The sequence below is a fragment of the Pelmatolapia mariae genome, linkage group LG23, assembly GCF_036321145.2.
Source record: "Pelmatolapia mariae isolate MD_Pm_ZW linkage group LG23, Pm_UMD_F_2, whole genome shotgun sequence".
In the NCBI taxonomy this organism is placed as follows: domain Eukaryota; kingdom Metazoa; phylum Chordata; class Actinopteri; order Cichliformes; family Cichlidae; genus Pelmatolapia; species Pelmatolapia mariae.
In genome coordinates, this window is record NC_086246.1 from 37,103,498 (window position 1) to 37,116,372 (window position 12,875).

General features: G+C 40.8%; 1 protein-coding gene across 1 annotated transcript in view; it reads left to right on the forward strand.

Annotated features, from left to right (window-relative positions):
* The window catches only part of sned1 (sushi, nidogen and EGF-like domains 1), a 33,361-nt gene that overhangs the window by 1,499 nt on the left and 18,987 nt on the right, over positions 1–12,875 (forward strand). Inside the window, exons 2-8 of the mRNA XM_063466379.1 lie at positions 7,712–7,999; positions 8,748–8,888; positions 9,012–9,174; positions 10,202–10,327; positions 10,569–10,682; positions 11,265–11,378; positions 11,902–12,015. Coding sequence (XP_063322449.1) covers positions 7,712–7,999; positions 8,748–8,888; positions 9,012–9,174; positions 10,202–10,327; positions 10,569–10,682; positions 11,265–11,378; positions 11,902–12,015 — 1,060 coding nt within the window. The remainder of the gene's footprint in view (positions 1–7,711; positions 8,000–8,747; positions 8,889–9,011; positions 9,175–10,201; positions 10,328–10,568; positions 10,683–11,264; positions 11,379–11,901; positions 12,016–12,875) is intronic.

Here is a 12,875-nt window from a genome sequence, read left to right on the forward strand (position 1 = left end):
AATGTGCTGTGTTGGTAGCGATGTGATACCCCGTGGCTCTCGCTTTGCGTCTCATTCTGAGGTCAGAGAAAGCAAAAGCAAATTATAGAAACCACTTGAAATTACAGTCACGCTTGTTTTAAAACCTCACCTGAATCCATTTAACATGCGCTATAAAGCAGGCGGCCCACAGGGCAATATCTGCCACCAGAGAGCTGCTTTGAACAGGTAATATTTCAGTGAGTACTAAAGGGGTAAATTTGTATGAATAATTTCTCCCAGGAGTTTGTTCCAAGCCTCTGGGCTACATGGAAGCTGCAGAATCAGACTGGTTTTAGATGGTTTGTGGGCGCTGTCACGCTTCATTATCATAACTGATTCTGCTGAGCAGTAAACATGCCTCGGAGCGTCTTTCTGAACCAGGACGTCTTGTTTGCAGGAGTTTCCGTAGATTTAAGGATCGTCACAGCCATGCAGCGCTTGTTTACAGATACTTTTAATGTCACCTAAGAGACCGACTTGGTCCCACTCCAGTCCCATTTCTGCCTCGTAACCAGGCTGTCCCTCTGTTACGGTCTGTGTCAGGGAGTTTTCTCATGTTTCTCTCCTCCTCCGGGTCCTCCCTCCCCTCATCCCTTCCTCCCACACCTCAGATAACATGGCAGGGGTCTTCCCCCTGGAACTGTCCATCTGCTTTATCTAAGAAATGACCAATCACTTTAACAGAATGCAGATGTATCTGCAAAGCATCTTAGAGGGCTTCTAAACAATGCGTTTCATGGATTAACTACTCTTACGGATGACCAGCGTAAACACAGCGAAGGAGCACATCCAAGGTCAGAGAGGAAAGAACACAAGTTTAAAAGCAGATGTGAGAATAGACGGGCACGATCAAAGGGAGTTACTGCAGAGAGAAACTCTCATGGATAGTGGAAAAAGTCCCAAGTCTTTCAGTGGATTAAATTGACTGTCACTGGAAATAATGCATGTAAACAATATTTGAGTACATTTAAAGGTTTCCACTGAGAACGTTCCACAGCATATCTGCATTTTTACAGATTACACATCTGCTAGTGCTGATCTGGTCTTCTGAAGAGCACCAACATTTTGTGCAGTTTCATTCACTCGTTTCACTCACCACCGTGTATGGCCCAAAGATGTGTGCGTAGAGTTTTATTCTTTGTACTCTGCATGGGTGCATTTTACATGCATGTGTAGAATGAGAGATGTGTGTTATATTAGAAGCAGTTCATCCACCAATGGAAACGATTTTTCTGCAGATACTTAAAAACGTCTTAAAGTGTTCAAGTGAATGATGCTCTTTTAAAGAATCGGGCTTTTGGGAATACACTTCTTCTCTTTGTTGCAGAGAGTTAGCGGAGGAGGCTGATGCCACTTTGAAGCAGTTTGGGGGAAATTTCTCTAAAACCAACACTTACTCACAATGGGAGTACTTCAGCTACAGCAAAGCTGGAGTATTTATTTGTTCACAGGTCATGCATGACCCAAAAATAAATGAAATGCCCCACTGTTCACCGGTGTGTGTAGGAATGTCCCTACAATGTTAATCAATCTCAGCTCATGAGGAAAAACTTTTGTTAGTTTTGTTGATGGAAGAAGTCAAGCATCTCGTATTTGCTTAGTTATGGCCACAGTGATTCTTTCTGAGATTCAGGACTTTTATTCGTGATGACTGAGCAATGCCTGCGTGCTCTTGCACATGCACTACACAAAGGTCAAGTGTGTGGTGTTGATTGCCCGATGAATGCCTGGCCTGGGTGTTCCCAGCACTCAGGATAAAACAATACAGTTCTGTATGTAAGAACGAAATGTAGGCTTTATCTTTGGCAGTACATACAAAGCAACAGATTTGACTCCAACTCTTACACGTGTCAAGTGCCCCAAAAAAATACTGACTCTTAATATTTATTTGTGTGGAGACAAACACGTTGCATTAAAGCAATGTAAAAAAAAATCTACTACACGCACAAAAAAACGGGTGAGGTCCAAACACCAAGAAACATAGAGGACATTCAATCTCATGGTGGCCCTCACGAAAAACGTCATGACAGGAAGCAGTCATAAAAAATATAGATTTATTTAATCATCATGAAAAAGTCATCAAAATAAAAAAAGTAATGTGTTGTTATCTGCAGTTAAAATGCTACAGTACACTAAAGAATTTTATACATGTATATATTGATCACATTCATTTTTTTAACTGTCTACAAAAGCATACACAAAGCACATCATGAATAAAAGTGTCAAACCTAAAAATCTTGTAACGGTGAGAGATTATTGATTGTTTGGATTGCACTGATGACGACTCATTGCGAAACACGTTTACTTTGCCCACAGGCAAGATGAATGTGACGAGCGACACAGGGCTCTGACCCGCGCACTCATTGGCTAACAGTGTTTTAATCTGTTTCTGGATTATCGTCCTTTCTGACACAGAATGGCCAAAATTTACAAAACAGACTTTATGTTCCATTTAGCATGACTCAATATGAATCCCCACAGTAGACTTGTGACTTTTGACCATTAACATCTGGTAAAGGCCCTCAGCGACCCTGAATTGGATAAGTGGAAGAAAATGGGTGGTTGGATGGACCCGAAATAAGTGAATGAGGCCATAAACACTCAAAGGAAAGTGTTTATTGAGGTCAGGGCTGAGGGCCATTAACCACCATAGACTTCTAGAGGACTGGAATCTTTTTCCAGCCACAGGTATCAGCCCCTGGAGGCCATAAAAAGAATGCAGTTGTAAAGCTACATCCATCCCTTATACTGTGTATGGTCTTCCTCAGTAATTAATTTTTGTTAGAAGAATATTTAGCAGTGCTGGTATTCTGTTTGGTTTTGTATGTGGCAGAATGTGAAGAAAAAAAGACTCTGAAGGTGGGATATTTCACAAAGTGTGAAGTCAGCAGCTGCTTTTGGACTCTGCATTTTGAAACTTTAATCCTAGTGTTTTGGTTGCCATCATTTTTGGTTATGTTGCAGACAGAAGTGACTAACTCCAGTATCTAGTATTTTAAAAAAGCCCAATGTAGAAGAGGGAGAACAATGAAACTTTTATGTTTCCCAGGATGGGAACAAAATTGCCACAAAATTAGACATTTTAACATGGAAGTCTATGGGGACTGGGTCACTTTTGGAGTCAGCCTCAAGTGGGCACTCATGGAATTGTAATTTATGGCTTCGTTTTTCAACCCACGAGGTTGCTGCTTGATTGTAACCTGTAGATGACAAATGAGGTCCTTGATAGAAGTAATTTTAAGCTCTTGCACTTTTAACTGTATGACTGACAAATTAAGATTTTATTTGAGTCCCTTTACGTATATATTACACCAACCCTCCACTTCACCCGTTCTGTGAAAGCATTTCAGTGCTTCCCTGCAGTTGCCGACAGGATTTATTGCCTTGCTCTAAACTCTTTGTAGCATAAGGTGAGCCGGGGCTAAGGAGTTACAGGCCAAGTGCACAGACTGTAGACTGCAGTCACTTCCTCTGGTCTCGTCAAATAATTGGACAGGGTTGTAGCTGTGAAACCTCCGTTTCTGACAAGGAAAACTAATGTTTTCCTGAGCCGATCCATGGGCACCTTTTTCATTTAGGGGTTTGCTTTGGCTTGACTTAAGCCAGATGAAAGTTTATTTTACTACATAAATTGCTCAGCTCTAAAGAAAACCACCCAAGCAAAATCCTGGATGTATCCGGCAAAGAATTCCCAAAAAATAACAAGAGCGTTAGGAAGAAGCAGAAAGAAGTGGCACAGTTGAGAGTGAGAGAAAGAAATATGGGGCGAGAGATGCTGCTTACAAGGTTGAATGATCGCACCACTCTTCGGTCTGAATCTCACCTTGGTCACGTTACAGCGCAACACATGGCACTGGCTTTGAACCCATTCCCTCTCCCACAAGTGTGATGTAGGAACATCCTTCTCCAGTTAGGTACAGTCTATTTAGAAAATGCGAGCACAGGAAAATAATGCGATATGATGCAAAGCAATAGGGTCCCAAGTTCATTTTTATTCCTCTGAGGTCATTTTCATATTAAAGTAGCATTAAAAAAACCCCAAAGAAGTATAAATACACTTCCTTAAGCCGTTCCAGATGCTACAAGAGATTCGATTAGGTGATTAAACATATTCCAGTATTAGAATATAAACTCTATTTAGTGTTCATAACTTCCTACACTAATTCTGCTGTAAGATGGTTCACTTCCAGACCGCTGCCACCACAGGTCTCTCATTAGTGGGCATGTGGGTGTGCAAGGTTTGTAATTCATGTGCGTCCTTCCATTCCTTTAGCGCTGTGCCCTCTCTCTTGTTTTTCTCCCGGTATCGGATGGCGCTCTGGCTGACCTCCGGGCCCTGCCCCTGCACTCGCTCCAATGTTTCCCCCCCACACATAGGCCACATTCTCACCACATCACCCTGGTGCAGAGGGGAAGGCTGTGGTCGGGCAATTAACTGAGCCCCCGTGCTGTGCCAAACAAAACTTCCTCTGCTGTTTTTACAGCAAAGTCCTTCAAATTATGGTTTTCATACATGCGTGGAGCAGAGCTGAGCCATCTGACGTTGCTTTGTCACTGTCATATGCAGCTCGGCCTGAATGTAAAAAGAGAGGCAAAGTTCACGCCAGAGTTTAGCGGAAACAGGGTTGGTGCTATGAAGGGCAGAATCTCATGCTGTGGATGCACAGAAATAATACATGAATGAAAGCCTTTCACACACATTCAGCCCTTCATCCCGCAGAACTTTCCTCTCCACTCAGGTTTAATCATACCTGTCAACATCGGGATTTGAAAAAGTTTTTCCTCCACTCTGCCCAGACCGTCCCTTCACCCCTACCGCTGGCCAAATAGCCTTACATCAGTGGTTCTTATACTTTCTAAGCCAGGGAACATTTACAAGGATGCTCTCATAATTCCACTTAGCTGGTTTGGGTTTGGCATCACTTGATCATGAAGACTGACTCAAATGTTTGTCCATGCTCACCAGCTAGCTAGCAAGCACAAATCCAGATAAAATATGATGCTTTAAGAGCTACAGTGCTTCCAGTTTGGAACAGCAAAATGATGGACTTATAGATAATTACTTTGTGGACCCCTAGGGCCCCTAAACCTCAGTTTGAGAACCATGATCCTACATATAGACAAGGATTGGAAGACTGAATATTCAGGGATTGGGTTCACTAGTTCAACACAACTCCTAACCTTTCCTAATGTCCAAAAAGAAATCATTTTTAAGGAATCAGGAGAACATGAATTATACTGGGAACAGTGGTTCAACTACCAACCTCTGTATATTTTATATATCTTATTTTATTGTTTACTCTATTTCATTTGTAAAATATGTATATACACACTCACACACACACACACACACACACACACACACACACACACACACACACACACACACACACACACACACACACGTAGAAAAACATATTTAGTATACACATCCAGTAATGCATATACTCTTATATATTGTACATATATTTATTACTTTCATATTTAGCCATTCTTATATTTTGCTTGTTTTACGTTATTGTATTTTTGCACAACTCTGTTGCTTGTGAAGCTCACACACAAGAATTTCACTCGCATGTACTGTACCAGTGTACCTGCACATGTGACGTGACAATAAAAGTGATTTGATTTGATTTAATTTAAAAAAAAAAGAAAAAAAGAGCAACAATTAATAAATTATATCACATATAAAATGATGTGCTCTTATGTGGGCTGATCCCCACAGAGGTTACTGCTGGAAAGCACCAGTTTCATTTTGTGTGGGTGCAATTATCTTTTCTGAACCCCAGCTTGTGAACACTGTGACCCATTTGTATTATGTAATCTAATGAATAGTTGGGTTTCAGATCCACTCTTTCATGCACAAAGTCTGAAAGTATCAGCACAGGTAGACTCCTTCCTAAATTATCCTTAATTTTCTGACTTTCTTATTGCAGTGTCCCTTCAGGGGGAGAGTATCCTAGCTATTATCCCAGGTGTTTTTGTGGCTACATATTTAAAGACATAATGACAGTCATGCTGCTTAATTGAGAAGAGTACAGCTCAGAGGAAAGCTGAATGTGTTTGTAATTGTGTGTATTCAAAAAGGTGACCACGCAGAACGGGCAGATTGCAGCTTTCATGCAAATTGCTCATCCAAACTTTGTGCTTAAGTAAAATAATTTGTAACAACAAATTTTATAAAAACATGTCCACCTGAATTTCTAAAAACTAATTTCAGTGGCCTGTCTCATTCTTGGTTCCAGGGTTAAAGTTTGAACTTTGAGCTGAGCACCAAGCAAACATACATACATACATACATGTATAACAACATAATGGATAATTTAGCAAAACAAAGTTTTAAAAAGTATTAATGTTATTTCCAATGCAGCTGGAGACCAACTAAACGTGTATACCACAGAAGAGTCAACTGTGCCCTCTGCTCTCTGCTCTGACTGTGTATAGAGGAAGCTTTTAGCCCATTTGTAAGCCAGTTTGTTTAAAAATATGGTAAAGCGTCAGCATTGTTTACAGGCAGGATCATTAAAGTGAGACCCTCTGTAAACTCATACTAATACTGTACAGTCCCAACATTTTCATGTTATTGTTGAAAATATCGATGCTTTCTGACTTTTTGAAGCTGTTTTCAGGAAACGTAACAGACATAAAACATAAGACAGCAAACTTTAACAGACTACGCCGTTGGACTTAAATCATAAATGCTGTCACCATGACGTCACCTATGCTGTCACCTTTAACTAGACACTGATAGAAAACAATCACCATGTAATTTTTCCACTGTATTACTGCTGAAAATATTCTGTCACACATTTCATGCTTATTTAATTTGTCTTAATTGCAGTTAGCTTTAAAATTACCTGTCACTTTATCCTCCTTGCTCACTTCTGGAATAGGAAGTGAATTCTCTGTTGAAGTCTTCATTTGTGGCCTTTTTCCTTGTAGCCGGATTTTCATGAGGCTTTCTCCTTTCAAAGCGGTCTGTGAGGAGCGTCACTGTCTCTGCTCTTTTTGACACGTGTCAGGTTAGGTATGTAATGTCCTCTCTGTAGGTTCTCCTGGGAAACTCCAGGGAAACTTAGTTTTTAATAAATAAATGATCCTGTTTTTGGCCTCTAGAAGTCTAGCTGTTTTGATTGTAATGATACAAAAGAAAGAAAATCCAGAAATAAACCAATAAATATATATTTTCCTGATTTTTAGTGTGACTCTTGATGTAATGTCTGATGACTTCCCAATCAGTGAATCAAGTGATTAATTCATTACTTTACATATTTTAAGAAGCTTATATTCTGCCATGCAATAGAACATCCATGCACATTTCTCACAGGGGACAGATTAGTTTATCTGGTTATTTTGCTGCTGGCAGATGTGTGGATTTACAGACCGTGAAGTTCTTCCTGCTGTGATGAATTTGCAGGTGTGTGATCAGCAGAAACTGGGTTTTTTCAGCTGCCGTCGTTATTTGAAATAAAAGTAGTGTCTGTTCGCTACACGAAAGTGCAAACATCCGTTATGGGAACTTTCACCACCCCATGCTGCTGTTTATTTTGTGAGGTCAGAAATGATCCCTCCAGCTCTTCCTCAGCACGCTAACCCCACCAAGTCCTCCAAAGAATTCACAGTGGTTAAATCTGATATGTAAATCTATCAGTTTATTACTGATTTAACTCCAGCTGTTTCTCCGTCTCAGGTTAACAACAATGGCCTTGTGTCCTTCCTGAGAGAGGTGTCGCAGTTCACACCTGTAGCCTTTCCAATCGCTGGAGACAGAAGGGTCGTGGCGCCGTTCTGGGCTGATGTGGACAACCGTCGAGCCGGGACAGTCTTCTACAGAGAGAGCCAGGATCTTATGATCCTCAGGAAGGCCTCGGGTGATGTCAGGTCGTACTTTTCAGAGTTCCCCAACTTCAATGCAACATGGGTCCACATCTCTACATGGCATCAAGTCACCTTCTTTGGAGGAAACTCTCAAACACCAGTATGAATTCTCATTTAACATCCTGCAACCATGTAGACGCAGTACAATGAGGGCCTATCATGCTCATTTCCAATTCTATTTATTTATTTATTTATTTCAAATCTGCATTCAAATGAATACAATCAGCATGAATTTATTTTGTCTTCTGGAATGGTTTGTGCCAGAAAAAGGTTTAGAAATAATGTTTAAGGGGCAAGTTTTGATTGGTTGCCCCTCAAAAACAGAAAGTTTGAACAGCAGGTGGGTGGGACTAATGTGGTTGCATCTTAAAGATCCAAAAGTAGAAAAAAAATTAGCTGAAAGCTTGTATAGAGACGAGCCACCTCCTGCTGTCCATTAGCAAGAATGCAGATTGAAGGCACGTCTGCTCTTTGTTTCATCTTTTATCTACAGTCTGTGAGCTGAGTGTTTAGAGCAGTCTGAAGTCTGAGCTTTTAGTTCACAGCAATTGCTTTTGCATACACTGACCTCATTTTTGAAACCTTGACCATGTTTAATATGATCATCCAACAATGGAACAGGAGATACATGGCAGAGTATAAGGAAAAACAGAACTAGCCCTCTTTAAAGTGTCTTTAGGGTCTAGATAAGTGACTCTTAACCAGGCATATAGTTTGGTTTCTTGAGTCTTACAGAGTAGTTTTATATGAATGGCCTGAGTAAATCATCACCTGGAGGATTCTGATTCTTACAGAATTTCCTAGAAATCAGGAAGCCATTTATCTGAGCCTGTTTCTCTTCTCTGCAGGTGAATACTTTCCAAGTGGTGCTCATTACAGACGGAGAGCTTTCCTTCACTATATTCCAATACAATAACATCACTTGGACCACAGGCATGCATGCCAGCAGCGGAGGAAACCTCGTTGGGCTAGGTGGGATTGCAGCACAGGTAAGGTCACATGTTTATCTGCAGATGTTGTACCTCCGGTGTGATACGCTCTCCGACAGCATTAATCTAAACTGTAATTCAGCTTTTTTTGTGCTTTTTTTTATTATGTCTGCCTCTTCCCAGGCAGGTTTTAACGCTGGTGATGGCAAGCGCTATTTCAACATCCCTGGCTCTCGCACAGCTGATGTCGTAAATGTTGAGGGAACCACCAATGTGGGCTTCCCGGGCAGATGGGTCTTCCGCATAGATGACGCAAATGTGGAAGTGGGAAGCTGCAATAACTCTGGTAAGTGCTGGTCTTTGGGGATTAGTTCTTCAAATCCACTTTGTTGTCTTAAGGAAAGCTACTGTGCTCATTTTTAGCTTCATTTTAATGTTCTTGGACTCTGCTAGAGCAGATTTGCATGATTCATAGCTCAAAATAATCCTTATTTGTCTTATATTGGACTTTGGTGCAGCCCTTTAGTTCAGTGTCTTAGTCTGAAACAAACCATTTAGCTTCTTTTCTTTTCAAATAAAAGAGACTAGATTGCGGTAAATGTAGATGTTAGATTATTTTCCCTAACACAGCATAAACTTAGAGCAAGGCCTGGATAAGTAATAGCACTGGTGCCTGACATCATCTAAACAGTTAGACCTCACAGGTAAAGCAGAGATTTAGGTATAATAAACTGACACAGTGATCATTTCCACCTCCTTATTTTTATGCAGAACTTTACTGGAATAGCTTTGCATGATTTAGAGGTAAAACAATAATCCTTCTTTATCTTCTTTACCTTGTCCCTCAGCTAAGCCACTGCCTAAAACAAAGCTGTTTTTACATAATGTTTGGCTTCCTTTCAGCTCTGTTTTTTGGCTACATCTGAGAAACTGAACTCTTTCACAGTACATGACATCATACAGATCCAAGAGTTAAAAAAATGTTTTAAAACTGAGTGTTCAGAGGAGTCTGAAGCCTGAGCTCTTTGCTCACAGGGATTACTGCACATTCTCTGACCTCTTTATAACAAACTTTGGTTTATGTTTAATATGACACGAGACTGGAACAGTACATATATATGATAAAAAAACAAGGAAAAGCATAATGCCACCTACACAGATCTAAAAAACAATTCTAAAACAAATCCTGTCATTATTAAATTGAATCTAAGGTAAGTTTAGCATATTTAATGACGTTTTACACCGGTTTTTACACCAGGCGCATCATCGTACTGTGATTCCTCTTGGGTTAAAGTCATTTTCTAATATAGCCATATTTTAACACTAAACTTACAAAAGATTAACTAAACAGTTCCATCGACCTCCTTCTGCAGCGTCAGTGTGCCCACACCTCCGCCCATGCCTGAACGGAGGCCAGTGCATCGATGACTGTATTAAAGGCAACCCCTCCTTCACTTGCTCCTGCTTGGCTGGCTTCACCGGTCGAAGATGCCAAATCGGTGAGTTATGGTTCACACTGCTTCCTGTTCTGTCGCTCTGCACATTGTGAATGACTTCCTGACTACCTGAGATGAGGAAAATTAATGTCAGCAGATTTTCTCTGCCTCACCGAAGGGACACCTGGATAATTCCTTAATACCTGGATCAGTTTCTTCTCATTACTTGACCCTGACAAGAGGATTCTCTCAAATTAAAAATGTCATGCTATCTCCTCTGTGTTTTGTGTTCCTGTCACCGTAGATGTCAATGAGTGTGCCTCACAGCCTTGCCAGAACGGAGGGACCTGTAAAGACCGGATTAATAGTTTTATGTGTCAGTGTCCACCTGGTTACACTGGGATTCTTTGTGAAACAGGTAAAACTGACACATTACCGTAAAGTGGTATCTTTTCCAGTTGGTCATTCATATTTGCAACTTTAAAAATGTACTTTTAACTTAAATGGAAATATTTTTTTTATTTAAAATTTCTCCTATTGATCTGGAAGAAATGCAGTTAATTTAAGTAATACATGTTTCATATGTCATGCTATCACAGAAAAAGTTTTGTGTGATGTCTGTGGTTTGTTTATTTGCTACAAAGCAGAAAAGCTGAAAACTGCTTATTTCAAACCGTGTGTGAACTGTGGATTAAAGCTATAGTGCCGCACTGTAATTGCTCCAGTTTAGCATTTTCACCACAGAAAAGGTCGAGGGTTTTTGTTTTTTTAGGATATCTTGGTCCAGCCTCTCTGGAGCTTCTGTGCTTCTTCCCACAGTCCAGCCTGTGGAGATGTATCAGACCTCTTTTAATACCTTTCGCAGCCAGCAGCACATACTTGGAGAGTGAGGGGAACAGTGTGGCGGATATATTAATCAGCTGAGTAAATATTCCATGAGCGTGTCTCTCTGTTTCTCTACATGTGTGTGTATGTGCGCACGCTCGTGTGTGTGTTGCAGACATTGACGAGTGCAAAGACAGGCCGTGCCTCAACAACGCGACGTGTGTACGAGGCGCTGGCGCTTTCACCTGTGTGTGTGAGCCGGGTTACACTGGTGTCCTGTGTGAGACAGGTGAGCGGGGGGAAAGTAGGCATCATTCTCCAGAGGAAATATTTTCTGCTGCTTTCTACATCAAACTCAGTCTTTTGGCAGATGCTTCTTTCCAAAGAGCTTCCCAGTCTACCTAGACAAATGGGTTACGGTTGAATGGATTTGCAAACCAACTTTTTTTTTTTTGGGGGGGGGGGGGGGGGTGAGAAAGTTCACCAAAGTCACGTCGGCCTCCAAAACAAAAATCTTCTTTTACTAATTCTCTTTAATTGTTAATGAAACTTGAATCTAATGGTGGATTTAATATTTGAGCTCAGCACAGCTCACGAGTTCTTGTTTGTACATGAGACCAGATTATTGTTAATCCCACACACCTGGTCAGTGAAACTGTACGCTTTCCAGAGGGAAGCTCAGTGCTCCTAATCCAGCAGAGCGTCTTACTCAATAATGTCTCGCTTTTCCCCCTGATGATTAATAAATCTTAATGAATCAACAGCAGATAAAGCTCTCGTGTCTGATTAAGTGGCTTCTGTTAATCCTGCAGACATAAACGAGTGTGAGTCGCAGCCCTGTCTGAATGGAGGGGAGTGCATCGACCGGGTGAACAACTTCACCTGCACGTGCCCCGCTGCTTTCACTGGGATGCTCTGTGAGACAGGTGAGCAAAAGAGCGTGTTCAGAGAAGAAGTTCTTGACATAACCTTCCTGTTTGGCTTTCCGTTACATGGCATTTTTCCAAGTGGGTTGAGCACAAAGGGGGAACATTTTTAGGTCTTTTGGAGTGTTTGTAGCTGAGCTGGTTCTCAAGTGTTCCAACATTAGGAATTTCATTCTATTGCCACAGCAAATATTTTCAGCAATCTTTATCACACAGTTTATTTGATGAAGTCAAACAAATGTGTGTTAATAGACATAAATCTTGACAAGAGTAAATATAGCCTTAAATAACAGACAATGTTACGGTTTTTTCAAAGCTCAGCTATGAGAAACTGTAGTGTTTGGGTCTGTTTAAAGAGCTCAGCTGTTTGTTTGTAATTGAGATTCTGGTCATGGTTGTTTTCACATCCAGAAACATCACTTGTGACCCTAAATACTGAGAAGGCAACGTGTTTGCTGACAGCTGTGTTCAAAAAGGATATGTGAAAGTATGATAAAACATCCCTAATAATGAAGGAGAAAAGTGTGCCAGAGTTATTTATTGGAGTTTGAAGGTTAGTTTCCCTGTGATGAGGTCACCCCTGTATTTATTTGTCCATCCTCCTAACTCCCACATACTCCAGCAGTAACATCGGGAGCTGAAAAGTAAACCCGGTATCAAGTGCCAAAAAACTTGCAGTTCCTCTAATGTCCACTAGAGGCTCAAAAATGAGTCAGTCCCCATAGATTGTCATGTAATAATGTCCAAATTTAAAGTAAAAATAAACACGTTTGTAGCCTGATACAAAAACTGTTTTGGCATCTGGACAATTTAGCAGCATCAGAGGTCCTGACACAGGCCAACCTGATATCACGGCAAAG